The 18,172-nt window shown below is 43.1% G+C and overlaps 1 protein-coding gene across 2 annotated transcripts in view; it reads right to left on the minus strand.

Annotated features, from left to right (window-relative positions):
• Ipo5 (importin 5) overlaps nucleotides 1–18,172 on the minus strand; it is a 50,737-nt gene that overhangs the window by 13,502 nt on the left and 19,063 nt on the right. For both annotated transcript variants that reach the window (XM_048341162.1, XM_048341163.1), the window contains 12 exons: nucleotides 15,783–15,885; nucleotides 14,692–14,788; nucleotides 14,403–14,507; nucleotides 11,354–11,476; nucleotides 11,143–11,263; nucleotides 7,274–7,361; nucleotides 5,935–6,041; nucleotides 4,953–5,077; nucleotides 4,757–4,846; nucleotides 4,270–4,443; nucleotides 2,655–2,873; nucleotides 91–174 (listed from right to left, as the gene is read on the minus strand). In XM_048341162.1, the coding sequence (XP_048197119.1) occupies nucleotides 91–174; nucleotides 2,655–2,873; nucleotides 4,270–4,443; nucleotides 4,757–4,846; nucleotides 4,953–5,077; nucleotides 5,935–6,041; nucleotides 7,274–7,361; nucleotides 11,143–11,263; nucleotides 11,354–11,476; nucleotides 14,403–14,507; nucleotides 14,692–14,788; nucleotides 15,783–15,885 (1,436 nt within the window). The remainder of the gene's footprint in view (nucleotides 1–90; nucleotides 175–2,654; nucleotides 2,874–4,269; nucleotides 4,444–4,756; nucleotides 4,847–4,952; nucleotides 5,078–5,934; nucleotides 6,042–7,273; nucleotides 7,362–11,142; nucleotides 11,264–11,353; nucleotides 11,477–14,402; nucleotides 14,508–14,691; nucleotides 14,789–15,782; nucleotides 15,886–18,172) is intronic.

Genomic DNA, 18,172 nt, shown 5'->3' on the forward strand with positions numbered 1-18,172 from the left:
GGGGTGAACAGCAGCTACGTGGGATTTTGTGTGTACATTTTACCTGTGCTATCTACAAGCCATACACAGGGCAAGGCCAATGCAGCGTACCTGAGGGTCGTCATCTTCCATATCATTGAAGTCTGTCTGGGTCTTCAGCAACAACTGCATCACATCTGATGCATCCTGCATGAACTAGACAACACGCAGAGCAGCGTGTGAGCAACGTGTAGCACATTAGAGGCACCTCCTCACACCTCAGAAAGCTAACAAGAACGAAGCCTACATTTTCACCTGGCACTGGTAGCTCATGCCTATAATCCTAGCTGAGAGCTGAGCAATGTGGTTCCAGTCAGCCTGGGCAAGAACATGTCTGTGAGATTCCTATCTCCAATGAACCACCAGAAAACAGGAGTGGCATTGTCCCTAAGTGCTAGAGCCACTAACCTTGAGCAAAAGAGCTCAGGGACAGTGCCCAGGCCACACTTTCCACAAGTCAAATGCCACAATCAAAACTACTATAGCAAGAAATTCCTCATTCTTCAAACCAACTTAATAAAACTCAGGTCTAAGGAACCTGAAACATAAATTTATTCCTAATGGCATCAAGTTCTGGTCCATGGCATATGTTTCAAGCAGTACATATAATTCAAATCTATCCACAAATTTTTTTAATTGCTTTGTAGAATTAACTGCCTGAAATTTTTATGTATTGTGAGAGCCCCCAAGTCCCAGCTGTAAGACCCCCAAAGCATAGGGAGGATGGAGTGCCTCCTTCCAGAACATTCAGAAGGCCCAGTTTCCAGGAAAGGTCAATCAATCCTGCTTAACTGGAACTCAGATGTCTTTCCTGGGTGTGAGCTAACACCAACCTAAATGGTGTATGAGCCTGAGGGTAGACTTGGGTTTATGCAAACAGGGCAAGCTGTTTACTGTTTAGCTCTCCTTCCCAGAAGAAGGTCAACTACCACTTGCATGCAAAAATATTGGCTCTCTTTAAGTTTGTATCTTACTTCCTTGCACCAAGACCAATAAAAAAACCTTGTAACTTGGGCTGGGGATATGGCCTAGTGGCAAGAGTGCTTGCCTCGTATACATGAGGCCCTGGGTTCGATTCCCCAGCACCACATATACAGAAAATGGCCAGAAGTGGCCGTGAGCGGGAAGAAGCCAGGGCCCTGAGTTCAAGCCCCAGGACTGGCCAAAAACAAAACAAAAAAAACCCTTGTAACCATGGGATCTGCAGCTGGAACCCTAAGCCTCAGTTCCGGGGCCCAGTCTCCATTACTGTGTTATTGTGCTGTTCCTGGTTGCTGAGGACTAGGGAGCAGGAGGTGAGTTGCAACAATGTATGATGTTCAAATGACTCAGTGTAGTTCTGGCAATCTCCATTTACAATCAAGTGAAAAGCCAGATGCCGGGACAGGGACAAGTGTGGATAGACAGGCTCCGAGTACCTCACAGAACATAACCTAGAAATTGCTTCTCTACACAGAGAAATTTCCATGTTGATAGTGATGAGGGTCAGCACGTGAAAGGTCAGTGAGAACTTTTTTTTTTTTTTTTTTGCCAGTCCTGGGGCTTGAACTCAGGGCCTGAGCACTGTCCCTGGCTTCTTTTTGCTCAAGGCTAGCACTCTGCCACTTGAACCACAGCGCCACTTCTGGCCATTTTCTATATATGTGGTGCTGGGGAATTGAACCCAGGGCCTCATGTATACGAGGCAAGCACTCTACCACTAGGCCATATTCCCAGCCCGAGAACTTCTTTTAGATCAGCTTGAACCACCTGAGGTGGTAGCTGAGAATAAACACATCTGTCAATGATCCTTGGTAGTTATTTTCTGAAGTTATAGGCACACTGTTTCCCTCCCAGGACACTGGATGCATTTTGGATTTACCAGGAAAGCAAGCACAAGTGGGAGGCCAAACTTTGTGCTCCTGCGTGCCTTCTGGGAGACATAGGCTGAATGATAGAGGGGAAAGGAAAAGGTAATTAGAGCATAACTGTTTTTTGTGTTTTTTTTGGGGGGGAGGGGCTTGAAAGAATCTGTCCCAGCCATCCCAAGGGACCATGCAGAGATAGTCATGGACAGGAGAAAAATTTATAAACAAGTTCATTAGTAGGGCCCTATCTCCCAAGGGAGAGGGAACACTAAGGCATCAGCACCTTATCCAGGTAGTTGCTTATATAGCTCTGGGGCTAAAAGGGAAGTAGGAAGTAGGTTGGAATGGTGAATGGGAGTGCTCCATTATAGCTCTAGGGCAGGGAGCTCAGGTATGGGTGGCTAATGGGAAGGGCTGAGGACCTGAGGCAGGGGAAATACTAATGGGGGGGAAGAGGGTCAGTTGTGGTGCTTGAACTTTTTCACTCAAGGCTAGCACTCCAGCACTTTGAGCCATAGTGCAACTTATGATTTTCTAGTGGTTAACTGGAGATAAGGGTCTCACGGACTTTCTCCTACCCAGGCTGGCTTTGTAGCAATCCTCAAATCTCAGTGTCCTGAGTAGTAAAGAATTACACACGTGAGCCACCTGCTCCTATAAGTGAGTTTTGAAAAATGTAGGCAATTATTTACAGGTGTAATCAGAGAGGAAAAAACATCCCCATTACCTTCAATGCCATGCCCCGTGGGTGGACGTAATAAATTTAACCCATTACTACAAATCACTTACTTTTTCCTTCCCAACAGCCAGACCAATAAGGCTGATGCATTCGATAGTTTTTCCTCTCAGAAGTCTGAGCTCCTTCTGAACTGCGTTCTCAACAATGTGCTTCAGTGATGGCATAAATAAATCATAGTAGGGGACAAATTTTTCTTCTGCAGTATCTGCAACTGATGCAATGGACGTCACCACTTGTTCCAAAACTAACTTGGTGCCTTTCTGTATCAGCTACGAGAAGGAAGATATGCAAAATAAATGGAATGGTAGACTGGAAGGAATATTTTGTTACCACGCCCTTCCCAGGGTAAGAGATTTTCAAGTGGACAACCAATGATGGAGAACTTTTTTCAGCCGAACAGCTGGCCTGCTGCTAAATCCAAGGCAAGAGTGGCAGGCTCCAGAGTCACTCCTGGGCCATACCTTACGGAGGGCAGGGTGTATCCAGATGGATTTAGGGTGTGACCTCAGGGGGGGGAGGGGTATAACTGCTTCCAGGTGGGCCAGTTACCTAGGTAACTGGACAGAGATTTAAACAGGCGGGGCATCTGCTTGGAGCCCTCTGGGGGACCTTACACCCAGTTCTTGTTTTTCTGAAGAAGCAAGCTGTGAGAAGCTTTCTAGAAGCTAAGAGTGCAGAAACTATAGGACATTCCATAAGAAATAATCTATGCTGAACCATTTATGTGGTTCTCTCTCCTCCCCCTAATTAAGTTCATACCTGGTGACTCCAACACCATCAGCCTAACGAGTCTTTTTCTATACCCTTAGTGTTCATTTTGTCTTTACAGCAGTATTCCACTTTGCTTGTATTTGACAACAAAATGGGCCTCAGACACCAACAGTGGTTGTTCACACATACTGTTGTACTAACCGCTCAATTGTTGTCAAGTTGCATCCTGGCACTTAACCTGCAACAAACCACTATTGGCAGCTAGGCTGATTATTTAAACAATAAAGGACATCATTTCCACATATTCTTGGTTCCTGCCACTGTGATTAGAAGAAAAGTTTGACATTTCTTCCTTGATTCTTGACAATTCCACCTTTAAATTAAAAGTGGCAGAAAGAATTTGAAGACTTCATGTGAACCATCTGTTTTTCCCCTTTGGTACTGGTGTTTGAACTCCACAAATGGTCTTGAGAATCATCTCTCGCTTTAACAGGTCCCTAGCAATGGCTGTAATTCTGCTTTTCAGTCTTCTGTTTTTCACATTTATCTCCTGTGGACACCACCATTTCCCACAGCACTGATAAGCATGAAAAGAAGAGGGAGAAATGGCAAAATGCTAGCACTTCTGCCTAGCAAGTATAAGGTGCCTGGCTCAAACCTCAACACGGAAAATAAAGAAGGAAACTAAACAAAAACATAGGATGGCTCATCCTCAAGTCTGGATAATCTCTTGCCTTATTTTCTAGGCAACCTACATATTAATTTACTAAACTGGATGACATGATGTTCAAAATTCTCTTAGCCTATGCTCAGATTGAGCCTGAATTATTGCGCAGGAAACAGCTTGGCTTGCCTCAAACTTCCTGTCCTGGTCGATGGTCTTGCTCACTCTCTTTGCCACGTCTTCTCCACCTAATAAACCTAATCTTGGAGCTTAGGGATCTTGAAGCTCACCTCTTGCAGTTTAAGTACCATTATGGAGTGCAGATGCTTCACCAAGTTATCCAAGTAGGGGATCAGCAGCGACTTGGGGCAGTCCTCCGTGAAGTTGATGAGGGCGGCTGCCGCGTGGGCCTGCACCCGCTGGTTGCCTTGGTCTTCCATGGTCTGCAGCAGGGCTGCGATCACCTAGGAATGGAGGCACACAGGGGGGCATTTGAAATGTTTACCACCACCCCCCACCCCCCGGGCTGGGAATGTGGCCTAGTGGCAAGAGTGCTTGCCTCGTATACATGAAGCCCTGGGTTCTATTCCCCAGCACCACATATATAGAAAATGGCCAGAAGTGGCGCTGTGGCTCAAGTGGCAGAGTGCTAGCCTTGAGCAAAAAGAAGCCAGGGACAGTGCTCAGGCCCTGAGTCCAAGGCCCAGGACTGGCAAAAAAAAAAAAAAGTTTACCCCCCTTCTGACACTTTGGAGTATGTGAGGACATGTCACTTACCTTCTCATGAAATTTCTTCTGGAAACCGGGTGCAAAATCTGTAGCCATCTGTCCCACGGCGTTGCAAGCTGCATACCGCACTCTTGGATGCTGCAATAAAAATGCTCCTTTGCATTAGTAAGGGAAACAAGCTGCTGTCCATGTCTAAGTATGGTAGTAATGACAATTACGAATCAAAAGATTTCCTGGTACTTACAGGATCCTGAAGGAAAAGCAAAACAAAATTTACTATCTCGTTTAGAATTCCTTCCATCTGCTGGTGGCACCCTTCCCCAATGGCAGATAAGGCCATGAGTCCCGCGTGCCGGTATTTCCAGTCAGCTAGGGAAAAAGAGTTACGTTTACCAGACTTGTAGTAATTGGACTTGACGAATGTCATTCTAGCAAAGTAAAAAATTATTGCAAAAGAACAACAAAACTTTCTACGTATTTATCAGTGAGAAAAATGGACAGAAGAGTCTAGTTACACTCCTGGGCCAGTAGTGGGGACTGAACTCAGGGCCTTGTGCTTGCTACTTAGACAACTGCTCTACCCTCTAAGCCGTACCCCGAGTCCCCTTTTCTTTCACAAAATACACAGAACTGAAGGGAGATAAGAGTCAAACACTATTATTCCATGCACATTCAAATAAAGCCTTACAAGCTGATTTGATGAACTGAAACTCCTTTGTCCAACTTATTTTTGTTTTGTTTTTTGCCAGTCCTGGGCTTGAACTCAGGGCCTGAGCACTGTCCCTGGATCCTTTTTGCTCAAGGCTAGCACTCTACCACTTGAGCCACAGCGCCACTTCCGGCCTTTTCTATACATGTGGTGCTGAGGAATCAAACCCAGGGCTTCAGGTATGCGAGGCGAGGACTTTACCACTAGGCCATATCCCAGCCCCGTCCAACTTCTTAAAGATAATAAAAAAGTCTTAAATTTAAGTCCAAATCTAGAGATTTCTACCTAGAGAGTAAATCTCCATGTTTTCTTTAGAATGATTTTTCCCTACGCAATGATGCCAATTCTGTCGAGGGAAAAATTAAATAATGGTTCCCAAAATGATAAAGAATTTCGGTCAAATGCGTCAGGTTAAACACTACAAATAGGCCAAGTTTAAATTTTAAACAGTGCCAGCGTTTACTAAGAGTGTTTGGAGAGCCACAGTCGGCTCTCCGGAGCATCAAGCACAGCTTACGATTCTGAAGCATCTGCATGATGTGTTCCTTGATCATCGGCAGTACAAGCTTCCCGCCAAGGCCACAGGCCATCCGGTCTAACGCGCTCTCCCCTGCAACCGCGTTGCTAAACACAAACAAAACCGTGCGCTCAGCTCTCAGAACCCACTGAAAATAGCACATGGTACCTCCATATTTCTAAGCACATGTTAAAATAGGACCGAGAAATGGTGTAAGCACGTTTTCATATGGTATGATAGTGTGGATTAAAAAAACAAACAAAAACTTGGGCTGGGCACTGGTGGCTCACACCTGTAATCCTAGCACTTAGGAGACTGAGATTTGAGGATCAAGGTTTGAAGCCAGCCGGGGTAGGAAAGTTGACACAGAGACAAGCTGGAAGTGTTGCTGTGGCTCAAGTGGTAGAACGGGCTAGCCTTGAGCAGAGGCTCAGGGACAGCGCCCAAACCCAGAGCTCCAAGACTGGCAAAAAAATGCAAGCCAACAACAACAAAACACAGAGAGAGAAAACGGTTAGGTTACAGGCGGCTCACACCTGTAATACTAGCTATTCTGGAGGTGGGATCTGAAGAATGAGGTTCAGAGCCAGCCTGTGAAACTCTATCTCCAATTAGCCACTAAAAGGCTGGAACTTTCTGTAGCTCAAGTGGTAGAGTAATACCAGCCTTGAGCAAAGAAGCTCAAGGACAGCATGTAGGCCCTGAGTTCAAGGCCCCAGGTAAGGGCTTTCAATAAAATCTTCAGTCTTTTGCTGAGATTACAGAAATATTATACATCATATATGGTGCTGGTCCTGAGGTTTTTTTTGCTCTACCATTTGATCCACCACTCCATTTGGCTTTTTGCTGGTTAACTGGAGGTAATAATCTCACAGACCCAGACTTGCATGCCTGAGCTGGCTTGGTACCTGGGTGCCTTCCTTCTGATGTTTTTAGAATAGACAAATTGTTCTTTTTCCCTATGCAATGATGCCAATTCTGTGGAGGGGAAAATTCAAACAATGGTTCTGAAAATGATGTAGAATTTCAGTCAAATGTGTTAGGTTAAACATTACAGGTAGGCAAAGTTCAAGTTATCTTTCGTTACAAAATAGTTTCATGTACTATTTGTTAAAATACTAGAAACTATGTTTTATAAGCTTTCACTAGACACATGAAACTTACTCAAATTATACATGAAAAAATAGTAGTGACATGGTACAGAAATGAAGACAACAGAAAGGCGCAGTGTCTGGTATTCCGAGTTGACAGGTTTAACCTGCAGTTCTACAGAGAACACAGTGGTGGAGGGCTGGGCCCCATGGCGTCCGGCCTCCTCTACGCAGTTAGTGGGGATTACCTGTCAAAATCATCATCTTCTAGTTCATCAGCATTTGCCCAGTCCTCATCCTCTTCCAGATCCACCATCATAGCTAACATCTGAGGAACTAAAGCAAACAATCAGTTCACACCAGAAGACTGGCTTTGTTTTGTTTGTACCACCAATAAAAATAAAAACATGGGGCTGGGGATATGGCCTAGTGGCAAGAGTGCTTGCCTTGTATACATGAGGCCCTGGGTTCGATTCCCCAGCACCACATATACAGAAAATGGCCAGAAGTGGCGCTGTGGCTCAAGTGGCAGAGTGCTAGCCTTGAGCAAGAAGAAGCCAGGGACAGTGCTCAGGCCCCGAGTCCAAGCCCCAGGACTGGCCAAAAAAAAAAAAAAAAAAAAAAAAAAAACCACACACAAAAAATAAAAATAAAAACATGATTTGCTTTGCTTCTAAAACAGGGTGAAACAAAACATCAGCTTCCTTTTTTTTTTTTTTGGTTGGTCGTGGGCTTAAACTCTGTGCCTGGGCACTGTCCCTGAGCTATTCAGCCCAAGGCTAGAGCTCTGCCACTTGAGTCACAGGGCCACTTCCAGTTTTCTGGTGGTTAGTAGGAGATAAAAGAGTCTCATGGACTTTCCTGCCTAGGTTAGCAGCTAGGATTACAGGCATGAGCCATAGACTCCTGGCCAGCTTTCCTATAATCCATAGGTTCCTCATCCTTGGATTTAGTCAACCTCAGGTCAAAATCACACTTTCTTTAGATCGTTTTTTTTTTTTTTTGGGGGGGGGGGGTAGACGGGGAGTCAGTTGTGGGGCTTGAACTCTGGGCCTGGCCCTGAGCTCTTCAGCTCAAGGCTAGTAGTGCTCTACCACTTGAACCACAGTGCCACTTTGTTTTCTTGTGGTTAACTGGAGATAAGAGTCTTAAGGACTTTCCTGCTCCAGCTGGCTTTGAACCACGATCTCAGTCTTCTGAGTAGCTAGGATTACAGGTGTGAGCCACCAGCACCCAACTAGCTTTCTCCTTCCTTCCTTCCTTCCTTCCTTCCAGTCCTGGGCCTTGGAAGGGCCTGAGCACTGTCCCTGGCTTCTTTTTGCTCAAGGCTAGTACTCTGCCACTTGAGCCATAGCACCACTTCTGGCCCTTTTCTACATATGTGGTGCTGAGGAATCGAACCCAGGGCTTCATGCCTGCTAGGCAAGCACTCTACCTCTAAGCCACCTTCCCAGCCCGATTTTTTTCTTTTTTAAAAAAATATAGGGCTATGTTTATGTTGGGCTGGGATGTTTAGGAATTCTGATAAACTTCCTAGATCCTACTGCATTCTATACCCCTTCTCTCACCAGTGTGAATGCCATCATACACCCACTATTTTCTTTTATTGCCAGTCCTGGGGCCTGAGCACTGTCCCTGGCTTCTTTTTGCTCAAGGCTGGCACTCTGCCACTTGAGCCACAGTGCCACTTCCAGCTTTTTTTTATATATGTGGTGCTGAGGCAAGCACTTTACCACTAGGCCATATTCCCAGCCCAAACCCACTGTTTTCTTATTCCCACTTTAAATACAGGTAAACTTGAATAAATGTTATAATGTGTATGCCTTGTCCATTTTTTCAACCTGCATGGTTTTCAATAATCCAGTGTTCCACTGTACACTCTGAGCACTGATGAACATTCTTTCCATTTCCCCCCACTTTTTGTGCAATTTGATGAAACGCTTATACATTTCCATCACAAGTATAAGCCTGCACAGGCAATCCTTAAAAGTATCTTCAGGGCTAACTAAAAACCACCAGATGGCCCTTTACAGCTGTTGCAGTGGAGCACAGGAGGTGCCTGAAAGCTGAGCTCAGCCTCCTCTCTCCACTTTCCACCAGCCTCCGATGGCAGTGTTCTGAGGCTGCACTCACACCTGCACCTGTCTGTGAGCCTCCACAGTGCTCATCAGCTCTTCTGCTTATTCGCCTCATTTACTTTCTAGACGCCAAAGCTTCACCGACTGTGAGCACTGAAGCCGTTTTCCAGCCTTCTTGTTAAATTTCGAATTTGGTTGGTCAAAAGGTTTGGAGTTAGTATTGGCAAACAAATTCATTTGTACCTATAGTGATGACTCAGATGTTAAATTGTCTTTGTTGGGCTGGGAATATGGCCTAGTGGCAAGAGTGCTTGCCTCCTACACATGAAGCTCTTGGTTCGATTCCCCAGCACCACATATATGGAAAACGGCCAGAAGGGGCGCTGTGGCTCAGGTGGCAGAGTGCTAGCCTTGAGCAGGAAGAAGCCAGGCATGGTGCTCAGGCCCTGAGTTCAAGGCCCAGGACTGGCCCCCGCCCCCCCAAAAAATAAATAAAAATAAATTGTCTTTGTTAATACCAACTTGCAAAATATATACAAAATACTTATACACCTTTAAATAACCTCAAATAACAAATTTATTACTTTCATACTTATAGTTAATTGACCTCAGAGCGCTTGCTTGCTCATGGCTAGTGCTCTACCACGCCTCTCCACTTGGCCTTTGTTGGTTATTTGAAGATAAGACTCTCAAGGTCTTTTCAGCCTGGGCTGGCCTGGATCCTCTGATCTCTGCTTTCTGAGTAGCTAGGATTACAAATGTAACCCACCAGTGCCTGACTTCTAATATTTTTAAAAATTAAGATAACGGGTTGTTTCTGTCCCCCCCCCCCCTTAAAACCAAACAGCTTATTCCAACAACCTCTGCTAAATTATCTTCTAGGTGGGCTTTTTGTTTTACTCTTCCTATTCTGTTCACTCCAGTGTCTATACCTACACCATCAATCAAGTTCCAATCTTCAAAGCTGAGAGCAAGTGCTTACTTGCTCACAATCTCCCTTGCTACTCCAGTACTTATACTCTTTCAAGAAGAATTTTAGAACCAACTAAAATTACATTGAATTTAATCTCTTTCTCTTTCTCTCTCTCTCTCTCTCTGTGTATATGTACTAGGATTTGAACTTGGGGCCTTACATACTTGTTAGGAACTCCACTGCTGACACCCGCCCCCCCAGACTTGAAACTAGATCTATAGGCTGATGTGAAAAGAACTGATGCTTACTTCCTCTTCTGTTAAGTCTTCAAATATGCTATCTGATTTATTCTCATATATTACCAGACAGGGCTGCTATTACAACATCTGTATCTTCCTAGCAAATCTTCTTAGTGATAATTTTTAGTACACAGGGATGACTTTTGTGTTGGTGGCCTTAATCCTTAGGCCAGTTTTAACATGTTTTTTATTTTCTCCATTGGTGGTGATACTACCCCACAAATGAGCAATATTTTTGTTTCCAATTCTCACACTGTCGTAACAAAGAGTGACAGTGTCTTTAATGGGAAAGCCCTAAAATTCTAACCACTACACTTCAGTGTAAGATAAATAAAAGGTAGGCGTCACTATAAAATAACCATGGTAAGGTAATGTTTACTCTCAAAACCTGGTGATCAGATAACAGAAACCCATGAAGAAATGGCTAGGACAGAAAACCATTAGGTTAGTTCTAAGTCCTTATCCTAGCAAAATGAAACTGTACAGCAGTTATTTCCAGAGTACATTCATCATGGAAGTTTTACCCTCAGACTATGAAGCAAAGCACCATAAAACAGCGAGGAAAGCCCTGGTGTCATCTGGGTGCTCTGAGCCTATCTTCATATTATTGCTACCTCAGTTTTCAGGTTTGCTTTACATGCTGATATACAGACCCTCTGCATTACTTTTTAAGTAACTGCCTAATATTTATGCATATGTGCATTTCCTCAGATTCATCTAACTCTCAAAGGACATTGATATCGTCAACAGATCTGAGAAATCACATCAATTCTCATGCACCCAATAACTGTGACATTACATATAAGCACGGAAGGGCTCTGACTTACTGGTCTGTGCAACAATATTAGTATGTTTTCTTAACATAGCAGCTGCAGTCTCTGAGAGGGTGACAATCACTTCGAGGGCAAGCTGGCGCTGCATATTATTGAGGCTGGTATCTCCACACAACTACAAGGAAGGCAGATTTGTATGCATTTAATACTTCAGAGGTTATTATCTGCACTTAATGTACAGACATAGGCTTGAATATCAATTTACCTTCAGACTCAGTTGCAGAGTTGCTTCCAAGTGAGGTCGCAGATACTTTGGGACAGTATCTGCAATCTCAACCAGAGATTTGAGGACCGAATCATCATTCTGGTAGCACGAGTCATTAACAGCCTAGAAAAGATAAAACAGGAAAAACTCAGCAAGCAAAACATTCCTAAGCAGCAACCAAAAGAAAGTACTTTCCTATTGTCATACCAATAACCATATGTATGGCTTTCTTTTATAGTAATGCACGTAACTACCTTATGGTACCACTACTGGGCACATACCCAAAGTAATTAAAATCATGTAAAGACACATACACATGCATGTTTTAAGCACTGTTAACAACACAATGACAGATGAAGAAAATCTGATACTTATATGCATGATGGAATATTATTCAGCTTTAAAAATGAATGGATTTCTGTAATTACAGCAACATGGGTGGAATTAGAAGTGAAACCATTCCACATGTTTTTGGATCAGCGGCTTTACATTATGTGTCAAAAACCAAACAACTACTAAATAAGCATAAAAAGGTCTAGGACAGACCTATATCAGTGGATCACAATAGCTCAACAGCTATGTACACATGATTATATGAGGATAAGCAAAAAAAAAAAAAAAAAAAAGAGGACACAGGAGGATTCTATTGTCGTCACTACGTTTAATGTTCTAGGTGAATTTCCTTTGGCGTACCCTATGTGGTTACTGTATATGATTCTGGTACACTGGCTATTGTATATATGACTACCTGAACTAGGGAAGGGAAAGAAAAATGAGGGTGTAACAGATATGACAAGAAATGTACTCACTACCTTATTATGTAACTGCACCCCCTTTGCACAACACCTTGTCAATAAAATTTAATTTAAAAAAAAAAAGGAAAAAAAAAGTGAAACCAGTGTGGGAACTATACTGAGGGGAGGGCCTAGAAACACAATGGGCACAGGGATGATGTTGGACAGGATGTCCAACAGGACAGGATGTTCTACAGCACTGCTAGTGGAACTACAACTAGTGATAGATGTTAGGAAGTAGATGTTACTTAGAGGGTCTCACGGACTTTCCTGCACAGGCTGGCTTTGAACCATGATCCTCAGATCTCAGCCTCCTAAGTAGCTAGGTATAGGCAAGAGCCACTGGCATCCAGCACCCTGATTTTATCATTACGTAGCTTATACTGTTCTGCATAAAAAGGCTACAATTACTGTTCCACATAAAAATAAAATAAACTCTTAAGTAAAAATTAAAACCCAGCGAGGCTACCACAACCATCACAGTACATCTGTCAAGAAATTTTTTCATACCAGAAGAATCCTTTGCCTCCTCTATCCTTTTTGGGGGGTCGTGGTGGCAGTACTGTAACTTGAACTTAGGCTTCATGCTTCCTAGGAAGGTGACCAACTACTTGAGTCTTACCTCTAGCTTTTCAGCTTTTTTCATTTGTTCCAGTCTTGGGGCTCGAATTTAGGGTCCCTGATTTATTGCTCAAGGCTAGAGCTCTACAACTTGGAATCACAGCTGCACGTCTGGCTTTTTGGTGGTTAACTGGAGACAATAGTCCCCATGGACTTTCCTGCCTGAGCTGGCTTTCAACTGGGATCCTCAGATCTCATCCTCCTTAGCAGCTAAGATGACAGGTAGAAGCTCTGTTTATTTTTGAGACAGGGTTTCAGTTTTTGCCGGGGTCCAGCCAGGGTCTTATTTACCTTTCATGTGTCTCACACATTCACACAAAGCAGGTTATTTATAAAAACAGAAAATCAAATGAGGTGAACCTAGCCACAAGTTCATTTTTGCCTTTTAAAAACCTATATTTGGCCTTCTGCACTAGCAGAAAGAACCAATAAAGCATAAAAAAGAAGTTCGGGGGTGGTGGCAGAAAACACTGTGTATACTGAATAAGACCTTATTTCTTATTCTCCAACATTATAGCATAACAACTACTTACACTAAAGTGTATGAGAGGCTGCGTTGGCTATATGTATATGGCAGATTAGTTTAATGCAAAGGACTCTAACATCCACAGATTTTGGTATTTGATAGCTATGGATGACTACTCAGAAATCCTTATACCTAAAGCAAACTACTGAGGAAGTCAAGGAAGATCACACTGCTTTGTCCAGAACTTCACAATCTCAGGAGATCTTGCCAACAGGAACACCAACACTAGTGGTGTTTGTTTTGCATGGCCACCAGTATAGTTCCAGAGCCTCCTTGTGCTCAAGGCTAGCACTGTACCACTTGAACCATAGTGTATCACTTCCAGCCTTTCCTGTGTAGTTTATTGGGGATAAGAATCTCGTGACTTTCCTGCCCCTGGTTGGCTTCGAATGATGATCCTCAGATCTCAGCCTCCTGAGTAGCTAAGATTGCAGGCGTGAGCCACTGGTGCCTGACAGAATTCTGATTTTTTTCTACCCAAACTATGATCTTGGAAAGTATTTTGTTCTCTATGCCTTGGTTTCTCCTTTTATGAAATTAGCCTTCAATCTCATTCATAGGTTATTTGGTAAATTCAATATGAAACACCTATGTGATTATGCATTATTAAATACTTTATGTAAGTAGTTTTAAGAACTAAACAGTACATAGAAGCTGAGGCAGGAGAATCATGAGCTTGAGATCAGTCATAGTGAAACCCTATCTCAAAGGAGGTCATGGAGCCGGGTACTGGCTCATGCCTGTAATCTTGGTGTGAGGTTCACCTGGGTAAGGCAGAAAAGCCTGTCTCCTAAACAATAAAAAAAAAAGATGGGCTAGGGCTGTGGTTCAAGTGGCAGAGTGCTAGCTGTTCAAGCCAGCCAGGCAGCTAAGTCTGAGGATCAGATTTCAAACTCCCAGTACCAACAAAATAAAAAAGAAAAAAGTCAAGGGCACAGATATATACTACACATAAAGGGACACAGATCTACCTGCTGTTTTCACTGCAGATTAGAGGTTAAGAAGTACTTACCCAATTAAAAAATGTATGTACTATATATAACTGATGAGAATTTAGATTAATGAAAATAGTGACATAATTATGACAAATTTTATACTGTTTTCTTACCTGTAGGAATCCAGGTAACAAGTCTGCAAAATGTTTGAAGAGAGCAACATTATGTTCATTTGCAAGTATAAATGCAGCTGTAGCTCTAGCAGATAATGTCCTGATCTATAAGAGAATAAAAGATGCCACAAATGTGATGCTGGATAGATTGACCTTTTCATACTCAAGATGAAAATTTTCTTCACCTGTATATTAGCATTTGTTTTAGTACATCCTATCCCCCCCATTAAGTTCTTTCACAGGTTAGATGGAATCAGATGTAAATATGAGTGGAATTTAAATTATTTACCGATGGATGTTCCTGATCTTGCATACACTGAACTAACATCCGTTTGATGACGTCTAAATAGTGCTGCTGTTGGTTTCCAAAAATTCCAGGAAAGTTCCTAGAAAATGAACCAAAAACACTCTTTAAAAGCTACATTATATCTTTGTAAAAGCATAGGGTAGAATCTCTAATAACTAGTTTGCCCAATTATCTCAAAACTGAACCTCATGTTCACATGTTCTAACAAGTTCTCTTTCTACTTAGGGCGAATGGTAACAAACACATGGCCATTTAGATTGGCTCTGCCCTGCTCCAGGCTTTATCCAAATCACTCTCAGCTTCACAGCTGACTCGCAGGGCAGGATGGGAAGAACAAGTAACAAGTTGCAGGAGGCAACATTATGAACCATGCTTTCTGCCCATCCACTCCCAGTCCTGCTGTTCTAGCAAAGCTCATTTCTGCTCTGCGATTATGGTCTCTAGCATAGCTTGGGCAAAAAGTAAGCCCTACCAGAAAAATAACTAGAGCACAAAGGACTAGAAACAAAGCTCGAGGGGTAGAAAAGCTTGACTGTCAAGTATAAGGATCCTATTTGTTCATACATAGGTCTGTTGAACATGATAAAGCACACTAACAGAAAACAGTAGACACACACCCCCATTCTCTTCTTTTTCACAGTTATAGTGGTTGTCTAAAACCTACACTGTTACTCTCCAAATAAAGGCATGGAAACTAAGAAAGATGTCAGGACCAAAGGAAAACTGCAGACTGTATGTAAAACAAGCTCTACTCCCATTCCCCATTTTGCTTTTAATACAAACACAAAGTGTACTGGAAAGTTCCAAAAGCTGAATTAGGCTAAAAAAATCAGTTCTGGAGCTTCTTTTTTCTTTGCCAGTCCTGGGGCCTGAGCAGTTGGTCCCTGGCTTCTTTTTGCTCAAGGCCAGCACTCTGCCACTTGAGCCACAGCGCCCATTCCGGCCTTTTCTGTCTCTCTGATGTCGCGGAGTGGGACCCAAGGGCCTCATGCATGCTAGGCCAGCCCTCTCCTGCAAAGGCACCTTCCCAGTCTCCCCCATTTTTTTCTGTTAAGCAAGATTGGCAAATGTACCAGAATATGTGCAGAGCGGCTTCCCGCAGTCCCATGCTCTGGGAGCTGACAGAGTCGAAGAGGAACTTCAAGCCCTCCGGCCACTGGTTGTTGCCATCCTCATCTGCGAGGGAGGAAAGAGGGTCGTGAGGGGTGCCTGCCCAACCCCCGACGTGCTCATTTCACCAGCCCCACAGAAAACATGGAACAGTGCACACGGCATTGGCTCTGTAGTTTTAGAAATTTCATTAAAATCAAGTCTTTTAACCATAAAAACATTGCCAAAATCTAATAAAAGACCTTATGTATATATGTTTGGGTTTATGTGAGCAGATATTAGCAGTGGTCATTTCTAAGGAGGAGGTAAACAGAGGGAAAGTTGACTGTCCAACTATCTGACTAAATCTCTTATATAGGATATTTATTACAGTTTAAAAGAAGACAGAGCTAATAACATTTGATAGCATAGTCTTCAAAACAAAATAATGATTACTTTCAAAGTGGAAGAGAAGATCACGGCAGGACAAAGAGGACCCAGAGAAGCCGCTTATATTCTGCAGGACCTGTGGTGTCCTATGTATTGATTCTGGGATTTTTTCAGACTGGGTCTTCCTAAAGTAGCCCAGTGTGGCACAGACTTTGCTGTGTAGCCCAGACTGTCCTTGGATTCCACTTGTTCTTTTTGTTTTGTTTTGTTTTTTTGGCCAGTCCTGGGTCTTGGACTCAGGGCCTGAGCACTGTCCCTGGCTTCTTTTTGCTCAAGGCTAGCACTCTGCCACTTGAGCCACAGTGCCACTTCTGGCCATTTTCTGTATATGTGGTGCTGGGGAATTGAATCCAGGGCCTCAAGTATACGAGGCAAGCACTCTTGCCACTAGGCCATATCCCCAGCCCTCCAGTTGTTCTTGCATCTGATCCACAAGGGCCAGGATTAGAAGTGTGTACTTCCAGGCCCGGCACATACTTTACAGTTTCCTTTCTTGTGCTGGTACCGGGGCTTGAACTCAGGTTCTGGGCATTGCCCTTGAGCTTTATTGCTCAAGGCTAGCAACTCTACCAACTGAACCACAGGTTCCACACTTTTAGCTTTTTCGAGTTAGCTGGAAATAAGAACCACATGAACTTTCCTGCCTGGGCTGACTCCAAGCTGTGATCCTCAGATCTCAGCTTCCCAATTAGGATTACAGGAGTGAGCCACCTACGTGTAGCTACTTTATAATTTTAAGTATACAAAATATTATTTTAACAAGATTTTAAAATACAAATTTTTAAATGATACTTTGTAGTAAGAAAACTATTGCTCTAGTTAGGAGATTTCACATGTCACAAAGACCCAAAGAGTAGCCCAAAGTTTGAGGCTAGTCAGAAGGTTGAGATCTGAAGATCACGATTTGAAATCAGTGTGTACAGGAATGTCCATGATCTGGCACTGTGGCTCCAAGTGAAAGAACGCTAGCCTTGAGCACAAAAGCTCAGCAAGAGTGCCTAGGCCCTGGGTTCAAGCCCTATGACTGATTAAAAAAAATAGTGGTGCTTGCCTGGACATTAAAATAAAATAGAAGGAAAGTTCCCTCTACCCCTTTATTTATAAAACAAACCCAGGGCTTTGCACATGCGCCAAGTAAATCCCTAACCATAGCAAAATGTCCCAATCTAAACTGCCCTTTTAACAACCAACAACAACAAAATTAAGCTTAAAGTGAAGAATAAGATAGCTGCTTCAGCCTGACGCTGGTGGCTCTCACCTGTAATCCTAGCTACTCAGGAGGCTGAGATCTGAGGGTTGTGGTTTACAGCCACCCTTGGCAGGAAAGTCTGTGAGACTCTGATATCCTATTAACCACCAGAAAACTGGAAGTGGTGCTGAGTTCACAGAGATAGAGTGCTAGCCTTGAGCTAAAGAGCTCAGAGGGCCCAGGTCCATGGTTGTTGATGGTGATCAACAACAAAAGATAGCTGCTAAAAAACACAACAAAGGGCTGGGAATGTGGCTTAGCAGTAGAGTGCTTGCCTAGCCTGTACTAGGCTAGCATGTAAGCCCTGGGTCTAAGCCCCCCAAAACAAAAGAAAAACACCAAAACAAAAACACACGAGCAGTTCTTGGTGGTGCACCCCTGTAATCCCAGTCTGAGGCAACTCCAAAAAGCATCTACACGTAAGAATACTTTGAATTATTTCATGAGATTTTAATTAAGGAAAATGTATCTATACATTTAGAATAAAAAATTCTAATCTGTTATATTAAAAATTAAAAGTTCCAGTAGATTTTGAACTTATTTACCTAAACTATTAAAAACTTGTCATACCAAGTCAACTAATTCTTAATTAGTTGATATCAGAAAGAATTACACTTATTGGCTGAATTTAAACAAGACTTCATTGTTGGTGTTTGAGATTAAAAAAAATATGAT

The sequence above is a fragment of the Perognathus longimembris genome, chromosome 3 (assembly GCF_023159225.1).
Source record: "Perognathus longimembris pacificus isolate PPM17 chromosome 3, ASM2315922v1, whole genome shotgun sequence".
In the NCBI taxonomy this organism is placed as follows: domain Eukaryota; kingdom Metazoa; phylum Chordata; class Mammalia; order Rodentia; family Heteromyidae; genus Perognathus; species Perognathus longimembris.